The sequence below is a fragment of the Acomys minous genome (assembly GCF_964271855.1).
Source record: "Acomys minous genome assembly, chromosome: 10".
NCBI lineage: Eukaryota > Metazoa > Chordata > Mammalia > Rodentia > Muridae > Acomys > Acomys minous.
The window spans coordinates 100,919,512-100,943,889 of NC_140491.1; the positions used below are offsets into that span (position 1 = coordinate 100,919,512).

The 24,378-nt window shown below is 40.4% G+C and overlaps 1 protein-coding gene across 4 annotated transcripts in view; it reads left to right on the forward strand.

Annotated features, from left to right (window-relative positions):
• CSRNP3 (cysteine and serine rich nuclear protein 3) overlaps positions 1–24,123 on the forward strand; it is a 198,815-nt gene extending 174,692 nt beyond the window's left edge. For all 4 annotated transcript variants that reach the window (XM_084797671.1, XM_084797670.1, XM_084797673.1 and 1 more), the window contains 2 exons: positions 11,739–12,035; positions 13,951–24,123. In XM_084797671.1, the coding sequence (XP_084653797.1) occupies positions 11,739–12,035; positions 13,951–15,009 (1,356 nt within the window). In that variant the 3' untranslated portion in view covers positions 15,010–24,123. The remainder of the gene's footprint in view (positions 1–11,738; positions 12,036–13,950) is intronic.
• Positions 24,124–24,378: the final 255 nt, after the last annotated feature.

Here is a 24,378-nt window from a genome sequence, read left to right on the forward strand (position 1 = left end):
TGTTAAACACAAGCAATGATAAGTGTGTTTTCACAGTGTCAATAGCTTAAGCATTTACAGGCGTGCTGCTGGATGCATCCTGGCTTATTATTTCCCACAGAAGGAGGCAATATTCATCTAAGCCAGAAGGAAGGATGAATTTTTAGAAAAGATAAATTTTATGTGTTAATATTATCCTTTCTGGTGACTTCTGCGGTGATATGGATTCCAAAGACTTTTTATGATTTCAGATGACTTATTTATTGACCTAGGAGGCCTCTTTATGTTGCGTAAGCTCTGGCTAAAGTGATTAAATTGGTTTTAATTTGCCACCAGAAGGTCATAGCTAATAAACTGAAGAAATATAATAATATAAAATTGACTAAGTATCAAAGTGTTATGAATGTTTTCCTTCCGCTGGCCAAAGATCTTATAAACTGGATCATCCTAGGAATTCTTTTACTCAATATGCGTCTTGTACACACCAGCCAGAATTACCCATCTGTGGTTACCCAGAGCACATTACTTTGTGAAAATGGTACGTTGTATTTATACAGCGTTTAACAGAGAGTTCCTTCTTTCACAGAGAAACCTGCTACCATATTCCATACCTTTCACGCCAAATCTGTACAGTGAAACTCAAAATGTGTTGATTTTTCTGAAGTCCAAATGTTTAAAAGCAGTGCTTGAAGACATGCACCTATCTGAACGTAGTTTATGGTTTCTATGTGTTTCTGTTCTGTAGCGTCAAAGATCCCCAGTTCTGAGTCTACCAGTGCAGGGATTTTGTTGCCCTGGATTACCCAGCCCCATACACTCCTGTGTATTAGTACCTACCTCATGATACTTGACCTAGTCCAACAGATGGGCCAAGTGTACAGGAACGTATTAAATTGTCCACTTTCAACTCACGTATGTTCTTTTGGTAGGTGCACATGATGATTACAATAGCTTCGGGGATCTTGATCAATTTGTTCATATGAAGTATGTAAAACAAAGACGAACGCAAAAGAAACGCTAAGCAAGCAGGCAAACCTCAATCCTTCTAAGCCAAACATATATCATGACAGAAATAAAAGCTTTAGTATCTCCGGGTGTAGAGCTCTCTTTAATCCTAAATGTAGAGTGATTAGGAAAATTTGGTTGGATTTTTTAACAGGCGGTCTTGCTGTCCTTCTCTGGGTTTTGATTTTAAAGCCATATTTTACATGGCAGAGCTAAGTTTGGGGAAATCTGTCAAAGCAGTGATCCTTAGGAGGAATGGGACAGTAGCCCCTGCATTGTCCCACCGTCACCTCCATCAGGAATTCTTGCCAGTAAGAGCCACTGTCACTCATGGATATAAATGATGCAAGTCTTGTTCCTGGACAGAAGTCGAGTTTTTAGGACTGTTTTCCCTATCCAACCGCACTCATTAAGTAGATACTACTGCTTCATGTGAAGAGCGTTTATGGATAAGACCTTCTCAGAGCCTCAAACTGAGTTCTTAGGATTATAACAAAGTCTCAGGAGAACAGCATCAGGCTTTCCAGCTGTGAGGTGCGTGTTGTGGGAACAGGCGCCAGCAGAGCCCAAGACCCAGGCCTCTGTGTACCTTGCTTTTAGCTTTTTTTATATTGAGGTTCTGCATACAGTTCATTTGAAAGATGGTTAGTTTTCTCTCTCACGAACCCTGCCAGTAGTTTAGTATTCAGTGCTCTCATTTATCCCCTGTACTGAGACCATCTGTTTAAATCATTCTTTTTAGAATATTGTTTTCCAGAATTAGCATTAAAAAAAAACAATTCATTCCCATTTTTGATCACCATTTAACTTCTTTCCCCCAAGACTCCTCACAGATGTTAGAGTGAACAATCGTGACTTAAGCGATTTCATTGCTGTGAAGCATGAATTGTCTGGGACTGCGGAGTCTCCGAGGAAGCAGTGAGTGCCTTTCCTCGCCTCGTGTTTGAGTCCTTCCTGGCAGGTCTGCTCTACCATTTCGGCTTTGATGATGATTTTCTTCTAAGACCGTATGGAATCAGAAAAGCAAATAACTAATTATGCGTTCTGTCTTGATAGCTCCCCTACCTATAATCCTTTGCTTTCTTCTTCTCCCTTTTACTTGTGCTACAGCGTGCATGGATATATTTTATTGCATTTCCTGTACCGTGTCATGTTTATTACCTTCTTTTCCCCAGCAGACTTGGAGGTCCTTAGGTGGCAAAACTGCTCTCTCTTCTAAAGCTCCATACCCACTGTAGGAACTGGTAGTATTATAGTGATTAAGAAAATATATTTATGTATTAAAACCAATTTATTAACCAATCGTGTGAGGCTTTGCATCATCAGCGTGCCAGGAACAGAATAGAGAACAAGACAGAGGCTTTTGCTCACAGTGTGTACACGGCATGACAGCAGAAATAGCTGTGAAATCAGCCAGCAAAACCAATGCAGAGTGGTGGAAGCAGGGAAACAGGCTATGCTGCTTAGATGCAACCAGAATAAATGACTTAGCTGAGAAAATCAAGTCTCAAACATTAGGTCTCGCTGCTGTGGCCAGTTTCTCCCAACAGCATCCCCATCAGAAAGGCCACTTTCACATGAGCAAGAATTCACACACACACACACACACACACACACACACACACACACACACACACACACACACCAATGATCTGTTTTCTTTTATGTTCTCTGCTGTGTCAGTATCTTAGCCTGTATTTTGGAGGGAGCTAATTTGAAGGAAGTACGTACCATTCTTTGTCATCTGGCCCACTCTTGTGCTGAGATCAATTTTAATTCTTAGAGCATAGTTGTTATCTAATGATTTTATGTTTGCTTGTTTGGTCATTTTATGTTTGGTTTTGGTTGCTTTTTAAAATTTATTTATTTATTTTTTTTTATTTTCTGTAAATGTTTTCTACCATTACTCTTAAGGATTTTCTCTCTAAACTAGTTGACTGTTTGGAAAGACTTTGGGGTCACATAAATGCTGACGTTGATGGTATGTAACATCCGCTAGATTTCAGCAAACTACCATTTGCGAGCGCCAGTGTTCCCAGCAGTTAAATAAAAACTTCTGTGGCATCTGCACTGAGATGACGGTGGAGCTCTGCACTTGAAGCTGAGTGTGCTATAGCTCTGCACTTGATGCCAAGTGGCTGCAGCAGCTCTGGTCACTCTCAGAAGCAGCACCCCTGTTGTGATGCTCTCAATTGGTGCTTCTAGAATGGAGTAGGTTTTCAATCACAGTCCCACTTTAATTTTTATGTGTGTCACCAACTCTGCAAGGACTAGAACATTTTATTACTAGACAAACCATTTAAGTGCTTTAAGAGCTATTATCTTCAGTTTCGTTTTAACATTTGAGTTCATCTATAGTTTCATTATTTTTTTCTCATCAAAACCATTTTGCATTGAATTGGTTGTTTGCTGTACTTAGTGGCACAAAAAGGTGAACCTTATACTTGCTAGAGCACAATGCATTCATTAGCTTACATATTATCCAGATTATTGGACTCAAGGAATCAGTTCACTTGTTGGTCCATAAACAATTAAATAAATGTCAGTCTTTCAAAGTGAATCTTTGTCTCTTGCCTTGACTGCCTCAAAAGTGACAAGTAATTAATTTACTTGTAATTTGATATAATTATTTTTTCTCTTACCTTATATCTTTCTTTAATTTGTGTGCATTTATCTATATTATGCTTCCTGGATCATAAAATATATTTTATGACTGTAAAATTTATCTACTTTGGAATGGAGTAAAATAAAGTTAAGGCTACCCATGGTCCAGTACATGGCCCTACGTCTGTGCTTGTGCATGCAGCACTAAATGAACTTACTGGTTTTAAAGAAAATGACAACAGTATTTTATGAAGTTGGGAGGGAAAAGTAGTGGGAAGATAGAGAAGGAACTGGAGGACCAAGAATTGTGATGGATTTGTTCAAAACCCATTATGTGCATGTATCAAATTATAAATAGTAAAAATAAACTAAGTTGTAGGAAATAAAAAATAAATTAACAATTAAAATGAAAGAAAAAAGTTGAATGTCACTTTTTCATTTTTGAATATATTTTTAATTTATCATTTTTTTATTCTTTAATCTATATGTTTATATTATTCCACGTAAATACAATAAACTATATACAGCAAAAAGAACCACGAAACAATCAGGTATTGATTTACATTCACAATTTTACACTCACCAAAACAGGAAAGATATTTTTCTCAAGGTTGCCAAATTCAAATATCTAAAACATTATGAATGCAACATTTATAAAATTCCTGATTGTTTCACGGTTCTTCTTGCTGAATGTCACTTTTTCTTTGAGCATCCTGCATTTGTCTCAAAGAATTCAAGAATCACCCTCTGATTCTCGTCCTACTGTGTCTTTTGTTTCTGGTGTGTTTAGATGTGCAAGGTGAGCAGCAGCCATGACTTCCTAATACCAATGGGCCCAAATTCTCGCAAGGCGGAAATGCTTAAGTCCTTCATTCTATGGCATGTTAAAGTGCTTTTATTTCCAGAGTGAGTCTGAACGACTTTACACAGTTGCTCAAGAGTAACGTCTCACATCCAGAGTTGTCAGTGATGCAGCTCAGGAGTACAGTTTACAGGCCAAGCAGTGTGAAACAGATGGAAGCATAGAAATAGGAGAAAAATATAAGATCAAAATAATGGTATCAAATCACAAATCAATGACTCATCAGCTAAGGCAGAGGAGAGAGAGGAGAGGGAGAAAGCTTCACTTTAAAGGACCTGCATCTATGTCCGCTTTTTCATCACTTAAGGGCCAAGAACGGAAGTGATTCCGTGAGTTCAATCATCTGGATAACATGCAGGTTAATGAATGCGCCGTGTTCTATTCTATATCAGGCTTTTGAACACTATTGCTCATCAGGGGAGCTCCTGCCTCCACTGTTGCTCTGATTGCTGGTCCACATTTGGATGTAAGCTTCCTTCTGACAGCTTTTCTTTTCCACAGCTGTGCTAATCCCATCCTAAGTGTGTCTGTTGTGTGTTCTCAAGTGTTCTGTGTTAAGTCTAGCTCAGGCTTAAATCATTCTGAACAGAGTTAAAATCGTTAGATTCCTTGTCTGTTTATTCCTGCCTATTGTGATCGGGGTCTGCACAGGCACACCCGGTGACTAAGTGGCATGTACCTGTCCTGAAAACATGTGATGTAAGGTGTGTGTCCATTTGGCATGGCTGTGGGCAGTACAAGCTGTATGTAACTAGATAGTTAGGCTCATAACCTAGTGCCCTTGTGACCTTGGGCAAATTATCATTTCTGTGTCTCAGTTTTCACACTAGGTAAACAAATATAGTGATGATGCCAACCTTACAAGGCTTTGCGATGCTAAAGGCACTGATGCAGGTAAAACGCTTAGAATAGCTTCTGATACCCAGTTTCAACAACTCATTATTATTGCATCATACCTGTTTCTACTGCATCTCTTTCATCTCCACTTCTATTTTTTTTTCCTGCACACACAAACCAGTGCAGAATTTAAGAGAAGGATTCTTGATAGTACTTATAATTGTGTGTGTGTGTGTGTGTGTGTGTGTGTGTGTGTGTGTGTGTTTTGATTATCAAATGCTCTGTCATCAAGGCACATCTTTATACCTTGGTTTTTTGAAACAGGTTTTTAAATATATATCTGGGTCTTACCTCAAACTTACAACCCTCTTGCCTTTATTTCTCAGGTACTGGAATTACAGGTGTGCACCACCATGCCTAGTTTTTATTTATTTATATATTTATTTACTTTTTTTCAGTTAGTGTGAATATAACGGGTTTCACCATGACACTTTCATACATGTACATCGTTGAACTTTGTTTATGTGCCTCTCACCGTTGCCCTTTCCTTCAATCATTCAAACGTGCATCTTCTGCTTTTATGTCATTCACAGATAGAGACAGATGATATATACGTGGGTGAAAGCATAAATGAATGGATGGCTTCACAGATAGTCAGACAGACAGACAGACAGACAAATGATAGATTCTGCATATCAGAAAAGAGAGGCTGCATTTGTCTTTCTACCCTCAGCACATCCTCTTATTTTTCCTAGTTGCCTCTCTTTAGTTCCCTTCTTTCCTAATATTGTCCCTCTTCTCCTTTCATCTCCTACATACATATATGACAATATCTATGTATAATAATATTTACATCTTGTCGGCTCAGTTTTCTTAACCAATATATTTTATTAACAACTTAGTAGCCGAGCATACATCACTTATAACCCGACTAACCAAAACCATAGGAAATGGGGATTAAGGAACACAACAAAACCTTAAGGATATCAGTTTCGATGAGTGATTCTCCTGGCGTAATCAGCAGGATTTCTTCTGCTGGAACCTGGAGTAACCAGAACCCAGAACCTCAGCAGGAGCTGGAGCCCCGAAGCCTTCCCTTGAGCAATTCTCTCTAGGAGCGTCTGGAAGTGGAGCCATGAACAGACAAAACTACTGGAAGTCTCCGAAGGCCCTGCCTCCAGTTTTCGGCTCATTTATATATCTCCTCCCAGAGTCTGCTCATGAGATCTTTTCAGCTGACAACAATCAAGCTCCCGCATGGGGTGGTTGGTCTTCTAGTGGATTAACCTCACCTGTTCTCTCACAAAACTGTTCCAATCCCGCACTTGGGATCCTAAAAAACAGGTTTATCTCTCCTTCATCTCCCCCTTTCTATTTAATAAAATAAGCTATATACAACAAAATAAGAATTATCCATTAAGTCAACATTTGCAAGGACCAGTCCATTTGTAGTTAACTATTTTTAAGAAATTATTCCACTATCCTATGCTGCTGATTCTTATCCTAATGTCTAAAGTTTTATTACTTTTTAACTAAACTTATTTTAATACTGTGGCTATCTAGTCTTCAACCCCATCAGAGACCCCAGAAGGAAAAACTATCTAATATGAAGCAAGTGCAGGCAAGCAACTTCCAAAAGTATTGACAGGACAGAACATCTGATATATTTAAATATACATATTAGTTCTAGATTATCATATGAGAAAAAAATATTTGTTTTCTCTGAATCTGCTTTTCTTTAACTTGGCATGATTTCTAGTTTTATCCATTTTCCTACAACTGACTCAATTTTTTCATTCCTTAAAATGAAGCAATGACTCCATTGGAATATGTACTAGATTTTATCTAACCATCTGTTGACGGACAATTGTGGCTGATTTCATAGCTTAGCTATTGTAAAGAGTACTATAACAAACGTGGCTGCACACATATCAGTCACTGTGGCATACTGACCTGCATTCATAACCAGCATGGGATAGCTAGATCATAGGCGAGTTCTGAGTGAGATTTGCTGAGGAACTTTTTTTTCCTAGTGGCTGCACTGTTTACTCTCCTACCAGCAAAGTATAAGTGTCTTTTTTCCAGACAACTTCCTTAGAGTTTGCTGTCGTTTCTTTTCTTGATGATATGAATTCTCACCCAGGGTAAAAATGGCATATTTATGTGTTTTTAATTTGCATAACACTTTATATATTAATGCCTGGTCATATGTATAGTTGGCAAAGATTTTCTCCCATTTGCACAGCTTTATATGGCTTTGAGAGACCTCATAAATGAGTATGTATTTGAAAGCACTTGTTGTTATCTATGATACACGTCTAAAAATTATTTTACATTTAAAATAGCATACCTAGTAACAAGTACTTTCAAGTTAACATTATCCAATCAACACACAAGCATATTAACCTGTTCCAGCATTATACCAGGTACCAACAGAACCTTTAAATTCATAAGAAAAAGGGAAAGACTCCCAAAGAGGAATTGACTCTTATCAGTCTGCACTGGAAAGATCTCAGGGAACCTGAGACTCATTGGTGTGTAAAATAAAGAGTCTCCTTTTAAGGACCAAAAGTCTGACAACTCAATGCTTCTGTTTTGAAGTAGGAAAAACACTTGAGAGCCGCACTCATGTCATGGGAGAAAAGTCGTGTAGAACCTGAATATTCTTACCAGTGAAGATAGCAATGGAGTAAAATGTTTTACCAATAGCCTTGGAAGAGGCAATCCCGGAACAATCCCTGGACTTTTGCACCAGGTCTTGAGAACAAAATAAATAGGTGTTGGAGGGGACAAGAAGGAAGCTTCTGAGCTTCTGCCTGTGTTGCTCTCAGTAAGAATAGCATATTTAAAGGCAGAAGTTATACAACTCAAATCTTAAAGAAATTTAAATTGGATGGCTTAAGGCTTGACTTAACAAAAATATGGGCACAGACTGCAGTTAAAGGGCATGGCAGAGAACGTGTCTCAAAGGCAACCGTGATGGCTGATCTCCGTTGTCATGTTGACTGTATTTAGAATCACCCTGGAGACATGTGTCTGGGGCAGCGTACCCTGAGAGGTTTAACTGAGGACGGAAGGCCCACTATAAATGTAAGTGAACACAATCTCGTGGCGTTAACAGAAAGGGACGACAGAAGCGCGAGCCTGCTCCCTGCTTCCTGGTCTTCTCAGCACTGGAAAGCTGTCTCACATTCCTGCTACTGTGGTTCCCTGCCATGGTGGACTGTGCTCTCTCAAACAGTAAGCCCAAATAAACCCTTCTTCTACGGTGCTTTTTGTGAGGTACCTCATCTTAGAAATGGAGGGGGAAGTGATGGAAAGAGCAACATAGAAACAAGAAACTGGGTAACATGGCGAGTTGACCAAGCTCAACTAGATTGTCCCCGCTCTTCATTAGAAATGATCGTGAAGAGCTAGGAGGCAGACCTCACAAGACACCCCGCTCATGAACAAAAGCAGAAGCACAGTGTAGCTGTGTGGGAAGGGAGTTTTGATTCTTAATTAAAATTTTATTTCGAAATGAAATTACTCATTGTAATTGAAGGACATGAGTTATACAAGATCCGGAATTTATTTCTAAGAACGGGTTATGTTGCCCTAACAGTTTTGCTATGGTTGTGTGTGATTGCTAAAATCTCACTTATTTGTATTCATTTTTGTTGAGAAAAGTTTCTCAACCTTGCCCAGCCTGACTACGAACTCACACAATTTTTCCTTCAGTTTTTAGAGTGCTGAGATTACAGGCTTGTGCTCCCACACCTGGCCTCCCTTTGTCTTGGTTTTAGATTCTATGTATTTTATAGTAGCTGCCTCCTTTTTTCAAGATCTCTGGTCACCAAAACTATAGATTTTGTTGTGACAATATATCTAACTGTGCAAAGTAGCATTATAGTATCATGTGTACTAAAATATATAGTGAAATGTATATAGCATAGTAAAACAAGGAGATGGCACGGGAAGAACGTACTGGAATGAGCATCTACATGGTCTGGAGTCAGAAGCTTGCTGAGATTCACACAGACAAGCCAGGAAATTAGCTAAAAGAGATCTCGGGGCCACTGAGGAGCGGGAGAGGAAATGGGACACCCTTCTGGCTCCTGAAGCATCACTCAGTGAAGATCCAGCATGCTAGATGGTTATGCATTTGAATGTCTCAGAGTATCAGATCATTATGTGTGGAATCATGCAGCTTACTGGTAAGTGAGAGCTAACAGGAATGCTAATGACAAAAGCAACACCTTGGTCCTGGGCAGCACAGTCTAACCAGTCCACATATAAAGGATGCTAGGCTGGGGAGAAGGCTCAGCTAGATGGCGCTTGTGCACAAACACAAGGACCTGAATCTAGATTCCCAGCTCCCACCTAAAGAGCTGGGTATAGCAGGTAGCGACAGTGGACATTGAGACGGAGAGATCCTGGGGCCATATTCTCCAGTCAATCTAACCAGGCCCAGTGAGAGACCCAGTAAGATGAAGAGTAATAGAGTAAGAGAACCCAAAACCGACCCCTGACCTTCGCACACATATGTACACTGACCTACCTACACATATATACACTGACCTACCTACACACACATATATATACTGACCTACCTACACATATATACATTGACCTACCTACACATATATACACTGACCTACCTACACATATATACACTGACCTACCTACACACACATATATATATATACTGACCTACCTACACATATATACATTGACCTACCTACACACATATATACACTGACCTACCTACACACACAGATATACTGACCTACCTACACATATATACACTGACCTACCTACACATATATACACTGACCTACCTACACACACATATATATACTGACCTACCTACACATATATACATTGACCTACCTATACATATGTACACTGACCTACCTACACACACATATATACTGACCTACCTACACATATATACACTGACCTACCTACATACACATATATATACTGACCTACCTACACATATATACACTGACCTACCCACATATATATACATACATGCCCATCTACATAAACATGTCTTCATGTGTACAGTTTCACACTAATGCCAAGGGGAAAATAAATAGTGGCTCATAATAAATAATGCCCAATAACAGAGCTTTTCAGAGATGACAGGCTCAAGTTCTAAAATACTCACAATGCATAGCTAAGTAGCTTTTTGAAAATACAGCACAGGGCCCCTTTGCAGTATATCTAAATATGCACTTATTCCTGGTCTTCTCTTGTGTGGCAATTTCTCTGCAGGAGGGCAAAAATCTAATTTTAATTTTTCTCTGCCTTACACTCAGAGTTGAACAATGTAAGGCTGCTGTCTGTACTAAATATTTCTATCTAAATATGGACTGTTTTCTACAGAGATAAAAGCATGTCTGATATCTCTAGAGTATTTTCACTATTTAATGGATGAGTTGTCAAGATCACTAGGCATAGTAATAGCCATAATTAATGAAATTTGGAGGGTAATAAATTAAATAACTAAAATACTTTCTATACTTAAAATGCCCTTGATTTATTTCTTATGAAGTTTCTGCCTTTATTGATGGGCTGCTCCTCACAAAAAAAAAAAAAAAAAATCAGGGATGTTCATGGAAAACTTTTTCTAAATGTTTTGTATGAAGGAAGCAATTGGTGTTTTTATAATAAGAAGAAATGAAATACATATCCAGGGCTTACTGACGAATGAGATTAATGTAGAAAAATATAAATAAGCATGCCTGTCATGACTAAGCAAGGAGTGAGACCACATGAGCTTTTACATAGAAAGCATGCCTTGGGACAAAGATTTGCACACACTCCTCTGAGGCTCCAGTTCATTGTTTCAGTTGTGAGTTGATGCGTCCTTGTCCGCACTCATCTGTGTCCTTGTCTTACTGAGAACATGCTGACCTGACTGATTCCTTCTATCAAGCCCGCTTTCTTGTAGTGTTCTGGGTAATAACTGTTTTTGATCCCAGAAGCACAGTGCAACCTTGTGTCCTGTCTGTGTGCTTTTCTGGGGCCTTGAAAGACACACATATTATTATTTCAAGGACACGATGTTTGCTGAGTAAGGCGGGCACGCCTCCCACTGAGATGCGGTCCCCTCTGACCCAAGGCACATTTCCTGTGGCATCAGAGATGTCACCGTGAGCTGAGTGTAAAAGACAGCTTTCTGGCATGAGTGTGTGTAACCTCTGGTCTGTTCACACTAAGGCTGCTCAAGCTGTAACTGTAGTCACTGACGTGAGGGGGATCAGGGTTGCATTTAACAGTCTTCTGTGTCCAGAGCACTTAAGGCCAATTACATTGACGCCATTGTTTCTCCTTCCTCTGACTTCTGTGGCTGCAAAGACTGACTCCATGCCTGACAGCTCGTTTCGTCCTCAGAATGACTGAAGTGGGGACTTTGGACTCTGCCCACATGACATCCTTGCTTCCTTCCTTGTGTTCCCAGATGACTAAGAACGGCACAGTAGAATCTGAAGAAGCGAGCACTCTGACAGTGGACGACATTTCCGACGACGATATTGATTTAGACAACACAGAAGTAGACGAATACTTCTTCCTACAACCCCTGCCCACAAAAAAACGGAGAGCCCTCCTGCGAGCCTCTGGGGTGAAGAAGATTGACGTGGAGGAAAAACACGAGCTGCGAGCCATCCGCCTGTCGCGGGAGGACTGCGGCTGTGACTGCAGGGTCTTCTGTGACCCGGAAACATGTACCTGCAGCCTGGCAGGCATTAAGTGTCAGGTAAGGATTGGGGTCTCACACAACTCATGTTGTATATGAGTTTTTGTTTGTTTGTTTGTTTGTTTGTTTGTTTTCACCCTGAAGAAGAAGACGCTGCCAAAGACAGACACATCATTCAAAGGGAAAGAAACCCCAGTCCAAGGGCATTTATAAAATATATATACATACTGTGTACACTGTGACTGGCAACTCAAACTGCAGCTGAGTTCATTGAAGGTATTTCCTCCCGGATTTGGTCATTGCACCAGCTTATTTTAGCTTCTCTACATGGAGTCTGGGCAAAGACACTGTCTGTCCCACCTGAGTTCATATTTTCTGGTCCAGCCATGGGGTGCAAAGTGACAGTATAGACTATTGGAGATCTTCCTAGTCAGACAGATCTTTAAAAAGCAAGTTGTATTCTTGCTTTGTCTGAAGTAGGTGTGTGAGATAAACGCTTTGGGGCTCTGTGGTTTCTATAGTGTCCAGCTTGAGATGCTGTCAACTTCACAGTGGAAACTAACTAGACAAGGCTTTCTGGGGCACAGTCCCTCTGTTTGTCTGTTGCCTACGATGGCCTTCACTCTTCACAGGCCTGAGACAACATGGCTTCAACACCCGCCCACAAGCGTTCTTCTGCTTCTTTCAATGAAAAAGAAAAGGAAGTTGCAATTTAAAGCACTTACTCGGGGCTGCTAAGGTTTCCTTAACAAGAAAAGGGTGTCTGTGTGATTGTACCAACAAAACTGGCTTGAGGAATCTGAGGAAGAAGTAAGGAAAGGACTTTTATAATTTGGAAATAGCCTTAGAAAGAGGAAAAAGTCTGTCTCATTCCACAGAACCTGAAACTTGAGTTTATATGAAAAAGAGTAGAAAATATCCTCACTGGCCTCACCTGACTGGCTATGCTTTGAAAAGCTTCAGGTTTAAAGCTAATTAAAAAGAGAAGCAACAGTTTACCAATTCCTGGATGAGGTGGTTCTCTGGTGGAGTCCATCTGAAATTCAGTGGATCCCTGTGACTGGCTATCTGCTCTTACTTTATGCAGAAATAGCTTTATTCACTTAAAAAGAGAAAGACACTTAGGCAGCTGAAAGCAAAGGACAATTCCTTCTGTGCAGCTGATGAAAACACACTTGCCCTTTCTTTCTTTTCCATTTGGAGTGCGGTGCCTCGTGGACATAACGGGTGAGTGCTCTGTCCTCCCTGAGCTGATGTTCTAAACCTGTATTATTGTGAGAAAAGGTTTTCCTAAGTTTCCTGGGCTGGTCTTCAGCGTGCAGGTCTCCTGATTCCCTGATGTTCCATTTATTGCCATGGGATAAGTCCATTTGAGTTGAGTTTCTCTTCCCAAGGGGGACAAGGGACCTGTGTCTACAAACAAAGGGCCCACTGAGAATACAAAGCATTGACGCGATAGCAGTAGAGCATTGTGTGACCCTCAAGTTGTGTCACCCCAGACACCTGGGGTGGTGAAGGTCATCTTATAAAAGAAAAGAGCATAGTAACATGTGGTGATGTCATAGAGGTTAGATTAGACCAGGAGTCCAGGAGAGCGCAGTCCGCGTGTAACGTAAAAGTGGGTGGGTGACTTGGAATGCAACAAAAGCGAACTGGGGTCGCAAAATGGTAACAAAATCAAATGCAAGAAGAGAAGGAAAAGTAGAGAGTGGAGAAATAAGAAAGCTCAATGAAATTTAAATTCTCAATTATCCTCAGCCCACCACTCTTTTGAAAATACATAAAACAAGAACAAAAACAAAACCAGTTCAATGGTATAATGTAAGTCTTCACTTCCCCTGCTCGTTTTTACTTGCAGCTTATTTTGTCATTTGCTGTGAGTGCATTAAGGAACTGAGAGGAGTTGTTAGAAAGTCCTTGGTTATATTTGGCCTGTAATAATTCCATGGAGCTAATCTGTGTTCTTCCTTCCAAGGTGGATCGTATGTCTTTCCCATGTGGCTGCACTAAAGAAGGCTGCAGTAACACAGCAGGTAGAATTGAATTTAATCCTATCCGTGTCCGGACTCATTTTTTGCACACAATAATGAAACTCGAACTGGAGAAAAACCGAGAGCAGCAAATCCCCACGCTGAACGGCTGCCACGGGGAGATAAGCACCCATAGTACCTCCATGGGCCCTGTCGCTCACTCTGTAGAATATTCCATCGCAGACAACTTTGAGATTGAAACCGAACCCCAGGCTGCAGTGCTACACCTTCAGGAGGAATTGGATTGCCAAGGAGAAGAGGAGGAAGAGGAAGAGGAGGAAGATGGGAGCAGTTTCTGCAGCGGAGTCACTGACTCTAGCACACAAAGCCTGGCTCCCAGTGAGTCAGACGAGGAAGAAGAGGAAGAGGAGGAGGAGGAAGAGGAGGAGGAGGAAGATGACGATGACGAGAAGGGAGACAGCTTTGTAGAAGGGCTCGGAGCCCATACTGAAGTTGTTCCTCTTCCTTCGGTCCTTTGTTACTCGGACGGCACGGCAGTTCATGAGAGCCACGCAAAAAATGCTTCGTTTTATGCTAGCTCCTCAACTCTATACTACCAAATAGATAGCCACATCCCAGGAACTCCTAGCCAGATCTCTGACAACTATTCTGAAAGAGATACTGTCAAAAACGGTGCCCTTTCGCTGGTGCCTTACGCCATGACCCCAGAGCGGTTTGTTGACTATGCCAGACAAGCAGAAGAGGCCTACGGGGCCTCCCACTACCCAGCCGCCAATCCTTCTGTCATCGTTTGCTGCCCCACTTCTGAAAATGATAGTGGGGTGCCCTGTAACACCTTATATCCTGAGCACAGGTCCAATCTTCCCCAAGTGGAATTTCACTCATACTTGAAAGGCCCTTCCCAGGAAGGGTTTGTCTCCACATTGAATGGCGACAGCCACATTTCAGAGCACCCTGCAGAAAATTCTTTGAGCCTTGCAGAAAAGAGCAGATTGCATGAGGAGTGCATCAAATCCCCCGTGGTGGAGACAGTCCCCGTTTAGTTGCTTAAATTATTCTATTATAAGGCCAAGTCTTCTATTTAAGGCACTGTATTGCATTTCCTGGGCTCTTCGTTCTCTCACCTGAAGACCAAGAAAATACAGACTGTGATTATTCTTCCAGACAGTGTTTCCTTCTTTCCTTTCTAGCTTCCCACCTGTGGCGTGGCACAAATACCGTCTCTATGGGGATTTTAAACGATTTTGAACTGTTTTGATAGAAAATGCTAAATTGAAAAAAAAAAAGCCTATCTCACAGTTGCCTACCTGTCAAACTGTGCGAAACCTGCCAAGCTATGCAGATCATAGCTCCAAGTTTTAGATAATCGGGCTTGTGCAAGATTGTTCACTAAGACTAAAAAAAAAAAAATCAGATTTAGAGTCCTAATTTTCGATATATCTGAAGAGGATGGTGACTTTTTCATGTAAAAGTAATTATTGTAAGAAAAAGATTGACTCGTTTCTTGTGTATTTTATTTATGGTAGTTTAGAAGTTATGCTTTGATGAAAATGAACAGCATGTTCATTGAAGCTGCGGATGTGTTAGCTAGCACCACAGAGCATGCCCACAGGATTGCATCTGGAATCCACCCACGTTTTTACTATCATGACTGAGCAGATTTGCAAATACTTTCTTAAGGATGAAATAGGCCTATTTTTGCTATTTGGGACAAATGAGTCAATATGTGCAGGTCCTTATGCAGTTTTCTCTAAAGTTAAGAGTTGGGACAATCCTCTGTGGGGGTCCAGTTCACTGCCCTCCCTCAGCTGAGAGAGATGGAATGGCCTTTCTTTTTTAAACAGTGTCATCTTGTTTATTAGCTTGGACAGCACCTTTAAACTCTACCCCCTCCATCAAAATGCACTTTAGTGCCCTTTCATGGTACCTCATGTGGGATGGGGTCTCAGAACGCTTTGAAGTAAAAATTGTTTAATTATAAAAAGGGTAAACATTATAAGCTTCATACACTAGAGATAGAGGGTTCTTCCAATGACATGAAGGCAAATGACTTGTTTTCTTTCGCCGCTCCTAGGACCTAACTCAGTCCTAACACAGAGAAGGCTTGGGGGAAACAAAACAAAACAAAAAACAAAAACAAAAAAAATAGAAGAGCGCACAGCCTTTGCACCATGATCGACCAATCTCTACAAAAAACAAAACCATGTAATGCGATTTCCACTTAGTGGCTAGCTGATTGAAGGCAGGCCTGTACTCACGTACTCATTAGGCCTTGGTTTTTCTGAAGCGTTTTTATTTGTCTTGTCTGGGACAGTTAGCAGCACAGTTCAGAATGCACTGTAAAGGCAGCCAGCTCGTGGCCTCTTGCTTAATAAAGAGCATGGATCGAAGGGAGACATGAACTCCCTGCCTTTCCCCCCTCCCCTCCCCCCTCTCCCCCACCTGCTCCCTTCCCCTGATCCCCCCCCCACCTCCCCTCCTCGAGATTTCCTGCTATGTGTCTGGAAGGACTCTGAGCAAGCTCTTTCCTGTAAGCTTAAGCAGCTGTAGAACACGTGCTGTGCTTTCCCCTGATACAATGGCTGTGCTGAACCCACCTCCCAGTTTTGACATCCTATTGTTATGTCATTTCACATGTTTTACAGCTATTTAAAATGTAGAAGCACCCTGTATGTAGTGACTGCATCTTTATGTTTTTTTGTTTGTTTGTTTGTTTTTTGTGCCTCCTAGACTTGGGCATTTGACTATCTTATAGACTTCATTTCCTTATAACATGCTGTTTTATTTGATCAAGCTTGAAGGTGCTTCAGAGTCCTCCAGGGAAGTATGTTTGCTTATGGAGTTCGTTCCTGCCCTTCTCTATGCCACCTCAGGGCTAAATGAGCACTATCCCCTAACATTGAAAACAGTTTGGGTTTGCCACACTATAGAAAGCAGTAACGGGGGCAGCCTCCTCCTTTGGGTTGAGTGGTGGGATTAATCTGATGAGAACTTGCTCCGACTGTGGTAGTGTGTCCAGAGTTATCTGCGATGTGACCATTTTTAGGGTTAGATCTCCAGTTTCCCTGCCCCCTCCCCCCTCCCACTCAACCCCTCCTCCCCCCCCCCCCTAAAAAATCTAAAGAGCAAGGGCTCCAAGAGGAAATGACAAAAGGTTATTATTGTTCCTTCATCCAGGCAAACGAAGGCAAATGAAAGAATTCTGTGTTCTGTACTTGCTGGAGCGTTCCAACCTCTGGAAGTATCTACTGGGGAGGCCCTCTCAGGCTATTCTTAGAGCAGAGTGCGGGGAGGCTCAGAGCAGCCCTGGCTATGGGAGAGTCAAGTTCCGAAATCCTTAGATATGTTTATTTCAGTCCAGTTTTATTTTTACAAGGTTTGAAGCCTGCGGGTTTTGTTTCGTTTTGTTTTGTTTTGTTTTTTTAATTTAGCCAGGTTTCTCTTTTGCAGCTTTATTTTTCCTAAAAGGATACTTCAAAAACAGAGATTTCTTCCTCTCTCTGTTCAGCTAGGATAGGAAGTCTCACTCCGCTAAGGGTAATTTCCTTTCTGAGCATGAAGGCCTCTATTCCAAGTTTTCACACACCTAAGTAGACATCTCATGCAAATCACAATGGGTACAGGCTACCTATTTTAACAATGGTAACAAATAAGCTCCCCATACTTTATCTGTATTGCAAGTACAAACACAGAATGCACACCTACCACACCCTAGAGTGGACAGATGTTAAGCAGGAGCCAGTAATGAGTACTGGGTAGTTAGTTCTTCTAGTACAAACAGCTTGTACTTTACCTGAAAAAATAATAATAATAGAGGAGAATGTTGGAAGCAGTTGATTGAAAATATTGGGTTAAAGTTACAAATAACATTAATGAGGAGTTTCATTGTGATTTCCTTTCCCACAGTGGGAACCGAGAACACAATGCCCCCTCTAGATTGCTTTTCCCCGTAACAGACCCACACAGTAAAAACTGCCCACATGCCAGGCGATGGCTACAGTGATTTCTGCTTTTCAAATGGAAGGATGCAGTTAGATGCAGTTAGATGCAGCCAGGCTGGGCCCCTTTAAGTCTTTGCACTAAGGCACAATGATATGACCTGCAGCTGTTGTATTGTTTCTGTAGTCTGTCTAACCAAATCAGAGTGTTCTGTGCACGCAGTCTCAAGTCACGCACTATCAAGTGGAAAGCTCCAGATCCTATCATTTTAAAGATTTGATTCCCAGCTTACTGGCCAAATGGATTTTCATGTCAGTGCTCTGAACAGCCTAACCCCCTTCATCGTTTTTTGTTTTTGTTTTGTTTTTTATTCTTCAATGCTAGAAAGAAATAACCAGAGAGCATTTTTAATTCCACTGCATCTACTGATAATCAAGTATTAAAATATAGGTAAAATTCAATTGTCTCTTTTTCTTTTGGTTGGTTGAATAATAAGCTTTTGATGGAGTTCTGTTTTTCTTACGTTTGCCAACCAAATATAAAATATCTAACATTTCCTTAAGTAATGAAATCCTTATAATCACATAACCCAGCAGAACCACTTCCTCCTGCACACTCCTCCAAAACAATGGCAGTTATGGAAACTTGCCATAATTGTCAAGAAGTGCAGAGGTTATATTGATTATATTCGGGACAAAATTTTGATTTGATTCATTAAACAAGATGTACCATAATTTATTTTCTGACCGATGCCTTACTTTCTTATTGGTACCTTGTACAAGTTCTTAATGGCTTTGTATTGATCTTCAGAATGTGTTAAATATCCACTTTTTCTTTTAACAGTTATTGCATGCTTCCTATGCTATAACAGCTGACATGGTAGTACATAGAGCAGGGAAAGCCCATGTTTGTAAGGGTGAGGACAAAGAGAGGTGGTGTGAGATGGTCAAGCCTGTTCACAAGGAATCCTGCAGTGACCTGTTGGCAACACTGTTGCTTATTCTTCTACTTCTCTACCAAGTGCATCTAAACAGTGCTGATTTTCCTCAAATTAATGGAACTTGCTGCGTCCTCCTGAAACTTAGGAACTAAGTTTGCATTCAGGGAAAAGATATTCGGAGAATTGTTTCTTGGGTGCAGAGCTATCTAAGAGAATGTCAGATTTATGCTAGTAAACTCCGACCAACTGCTGGAGGGAATTTGATTCATAAAGAACTCCAGAAACATCATAGGACATGGTCCTCTTATTCATGTTATAAACAGGCCATTAAGATGGTAAAGCTCTGCACAGAGGCATTGCCTGGAAGCAGATAGAAAACGCGAGGTCATTAGTGACCTCTCCTTTTAGCTGTAGTTACAATCCGGTGACAGTTTACAGTCATTGTAGTCAACACATAAAATGCCAAGTGGAAGTGGAAGGCACCCTTATGCTTGCAAGGTCAAAATGACTGTCATTTGACATTGTAAATTGTAAGTTGCATTATTACCATGACTAACACCCAATGTGCAAGGCTTGCTCACTTTTACACCGAATACAAAATTGAAATTTCTTATTACATCATATCCCAAGAACTGAGAACTTATGCTGGAGTCACTGAAATGGCTCAGCTTTGCACCCATGGTTCAGCTCATCAGATATTTTCTGTAGCATGACAGAGTTTAATTGACTGAAAAAAAACAAAAAAACAAAAAACCTTTCACTAAGATTGTGAAAGGGACAAGGCATAGGATAGGGGTTCAGATGGAATATGAGTTTGGAAGTGATAGTGTCTGCTGTGAACTATTAGTAATCTCAGCAGAGTTGGACCGGGGTTAGTGCACAGGACATTCATAAATGGCAGGCACCCCAAGCCCAGAAAGATTAGTTCTAATGTATCTGACCCCAGAGCCCCATTGCTATTCACATTTGGTGGCCAACATCCAAAGCAGTCAGGGTGTATTCTCTAAAATATAAGAACACAGACACCCAGCAATCTGAGGAAAGTCTTCAAACACACACACACATGCACACACGCGCACACACACACACATGCATGCGCACGTGCGTATGCATGCATGCACACGGGCCCTCTTAGTGCTAAATGACTAAGCGACTACTGTTGACAAAAGTAAGGAATTTGGAAAGAAAATTCTTCTTTAGCACACGGGACTCTCAAACAGTCACTTGTAAGCTTAGCTTCAGTTCCTCTCTTGAAGCCTCGACCAAGACCGTGAGACCCAGCTCTAGCAGCACAGCTATCCTGCTCTTTTGTTGCTTATCAGAAGCTTACACCTGGAAGCTTGTCCTGCCCGGGTTTCCTCTGGTGGTCAATAGTAGGGTTAGGCTAACTCTGTGCTGTATTGCCTGCCCCGGGATTTCCATTCGGAGAGTGAATGTAAAGCAGACAGAAGAAGGGGGATCCGGGGAGATAGGAATAAACTGTAGAGCCTAAGCCGGTATGCCTTTTTAGTTCATTGTCTATGGGTAGATTTTTCTTTAATGCCTTTAACATAGAAGCTGGAACTTTAGTACACACAGATATTTCTTTCATATGGGAAAAGAAATCATTCCAAAGATTTATGTCCTGTTGGTCGCTATTTTCTGCCCTTGCCATGAACCTGTCACGATACAGAACCATTGCTTTGTATCTGATGATTCTATTGTTATTTTATTTCATCTTTCACAAAAGCTGGCACAACCAGCTCAATAAAGGAGGATGATTGATGTTATTTTAGGACAGCATTTGTACTCAGCGGCTGTGGGAATGTCCCACACTATCTCATGGGCATACTGATATAGTAAAGTCAGTTCACATTATAAATGTTGTCAAAAATGCAAGGCCATCTAAGTATTTTTAAGGGTAATGTGTATTGATTAGAAAAGGCTATGAGGAAATAAATTGGATAGAAATCAGTCTTGCTTTTGTCAAAATTTACTTTTGAGACTTTCTTGATTTGTAGTTGTAACTTTAAAGTATGCTCATAGTTAAATGTCTTGTTTTTTTTCAATTCTATTCCAATAATTTATCTGGCTTTGAATAAACCTAACAGTTACTTATTACTGAGGACTTGAAAAAATAAGATGTGTCCTACTACATACAAAATAAGCCTATTCGCTGTCTTGTCTGGGTCATGCGCCCTCAGATACTTTGATTGTTATCTCTGTTTGGAGAAATAGCAAGAGGGAATTTGTAGCACATTTTATTGGTTATTGTTTTGTTCTCTTTTTCATGTCAGCTACCAATCTCTCTCCTTTTTCTTAGAAATGCCATCAGTATTGAAAACTAATTCAAAGAACTATGTGAATTATGAACATTTATTTAAATCTGAAGAGAAGAAAGTACTTAATTTTATATCTAAATTTTCTTTAAGAGGGAAAAATATCTAAAGCTAGTGAATAAATTGTTGCCCTTAAGAAATTTAGTGTTTATACTTGAGTGATGTAATGGTGCCCAAATGACATCTGGACTTGATAGATTTTAAATTTTAATAGGTACAAAAGTCATCTAGGCTTTCTTGGTGGTGGTGGGTTTTGTTGTTTGTTTGTTTGTTTGTTTGTGTTTTACCACAATTAATCATAGTCCACTGTCAGAGTATGCCACCCACAACCTGATTAGTTAGGCTCTAGTCGCTCTAGTCATACGCATAGGGTAACTTAGAACAGCTTAATCTTCTTAAAGATATTCACAGAGGCCAATTAAGCTTGAATAATGGAAGGTTTGAGATTCTTCAGACTGTAGAGACCTGAGCTTAAGAGAGATCCCCAGAGGTCACATGGTTCATTCATCTCTCTCTGGGCCGACTGTCACTCAGGCATATCCAACAGCACGGATACCCATTTATCCTTGATATCTCTAGGGAAGATGGTTTCCTTGGCAACACAATCCAGCTCTTTCAGGTTTCCTCACAATAAGAACATATCTTGGCCAGTGTTTGTGGGCGAGACACCTGGCAACAGTTGTGGTAATTTGGGCAGTTGTGCTGGAAGACCATAGAGATTGGTTTCTCCCTTCCTCTGATGGTCATTATATAAGGCAATTCTCAAAATGTCTTAAGAAATCAAAATTTAAATGATAATGTTGGTGCTTGGACACTTAGTAATGTAACCTGCTTTAGAAAAATAAGGCATTAGGCAGTTTTTACTCATTTATATTGTTTGTTGTTGTTTTGTTTTGTTTTTTGTTTGTTTAAGGATTTGTCATGTCAGGGAGCATGACTAATTTAGATACCAGCCACAAACATCAGAACTAGCATCAGGAGACTTGACTTCAATGTTCGACTCTCTGAGAAGTTACCATTTTCAAAAGAAAAGGGCATTTCTCTATATGCTTGCGTATGAACAAGTACCTTCATGTTAACCTTACCTTAGCATAAGTAACAAACGAGAATCTAGACACTGTCTTCTCCTTCTGGAGAAGCTATGACTGTCCCTGAAGAATCTGATAGTGAATAATATGACTCCAAAGACTCCCTCAGCCACCAGTTGATCCCAGCCTGTGTGTGAGGATAGTATCTGAACATTGGCTGATTGCGTTCTCAGGGATCAGAAAATCATTTAAAAGTTGGCCATCTTGACAAGGCCTGGAAACTTAAAGAGGGAGTTCTGGAAAGGGGGTGATGTTTTGTTTTCTTTTTCTTTCTCCCTTTTCTTTTCCCTGAGGACATCACTTGGCGCAGACACTCCCTGACAGGAAGCTGAGGGCCACCCTGGGAAGTTACTGTTTCCTTCTCCAAGGATCTTTTCCAATCTCAATATGGCTGTTTTTCCCTACCTGGGTGCTTGAGTGAAATGGCAGCCACATCAATGTACTTGGCCTCACGAGTAACACTATGGGGAAGTGACCCAGTGATACTTTTAGTTTTAAAAAAAGAAAAAGAAAGAAGAAGTTGCTGTAGAATGCTAATGTAATGAATCGTGAATAAAATTTGGCCTATGTTTTAATTGACTCTAGGCACCTCAACAGAAAGAAGTCTGAGGCGTAGTTTGTGAAACATGTTTCAAAAGTGTTTGATGATGTATAATAAATGCTAGACAATACAGTGCAGAAATAGTGAAATAAAATCTGAACCTGTATATTACAACTCTGTTCCTAAGAACTCAGCCTTTGTTGTGTCTTAGTAATGTCTCTCTGCTTTCTCTTTAGTTGATCGCGTTTTGGTGTAATCGCCTCTTAAGATAGAGCTATTAATACCTATGTACTGGTTAATGCCTGTTAATGCAGAAAAAGGCACTTTGTTCTTTCAGTGTGTTTCCCTCAGTGTCACAGGGTATATACATTTGATAGGAAAGGTCACTTGGCATTGGTCAACAAAACATTTTTCACATTTAAAAGTTCATGTACACAATTGCGTAGATAAATGTCGCCCTTTGCAGTATCTTTGTCTTGATCACAGTCTTGGACATCAACCATGCCTCCACATGAAAGCTGCCATAGAAACTTGGTACATTTGAAAACTCTTGTAAGATGTAGTGAGCTGCTAGGTCACGTGATCCTGAGGACTCAATTATCCTTCCGTCTATGGTGACCCACCTGTGCATTTCGTATGGTCCTTAAACAAGGGCAGTCCTTTGAGGGTGTTTGTTTTAGGTGTTTGGGTTTTGGCCTGTTGGAAGCTGCCAGGGGAAATGCATCACTAAAACCTCAGAAAAGTCACAGCACTATAAAGTCCATTTTTCCCAGTGATTGGTTTTTTTTAATCTTTCAACTGATTTGTATTATTGCTTTACCCAATAGATGTTCAATAGATATTTCATTCTTGTTACGTGCATTCTAATGACTAGTAAGGTTGAAAAGGAAGAAAAATCAAACTGCAACCCATGAAGTCATTTTACACCATGATGTCATGTTGTATGTCACAATTTCTTGACTTATTTCTCTTGTGTACAAGTTATGACATCAAAGATGCCAAAGGGGATATAAAATAAGCTGCAATGATATTCAACAGAGTTTAACCTGGACCTTATGTTGTAATTATTTATTCATATTAGCTGTAGTCTTCTGTATTTATATTTTCATTATTTATTATGAATGACATGGAAATTCCTGTATTTATTGTGGCTTTTTGTTGCAGTGTGTGTATGTATATATACATATATATATTACAAATAAGCAATTTTAAGTTTGATCTTTAAGTTTCTTTTAGTAGTGGCACTTGTACTGTGCTGTACTTTTTATTATATATTGTACAATAGCTTGTCCATTTGTTTGCAACAGAGTAAAACTGGTTTCTAAGTTCTAGTTCCTGTTGTGTTTTTATTGTTATTTGTGTAGAACTGATGTTCCTGAGTCCTAAGCTTTGCACCTTCTGCCTTCCCTCACACTCGTGCTTTCTAGAATACCTCTATCAGGCACTGGGCAGATAGCTTCTTTGGTAAATTACGGGTCCTACAAGCAAAAGAACTTGAGCTTGATTCCTAGAAGCCACGTAAAAGAGCCAGCAGTGGTCCACACACTGGTAATTTCAGCCCTTCAACAGCAGGTGGATCCTTGGGC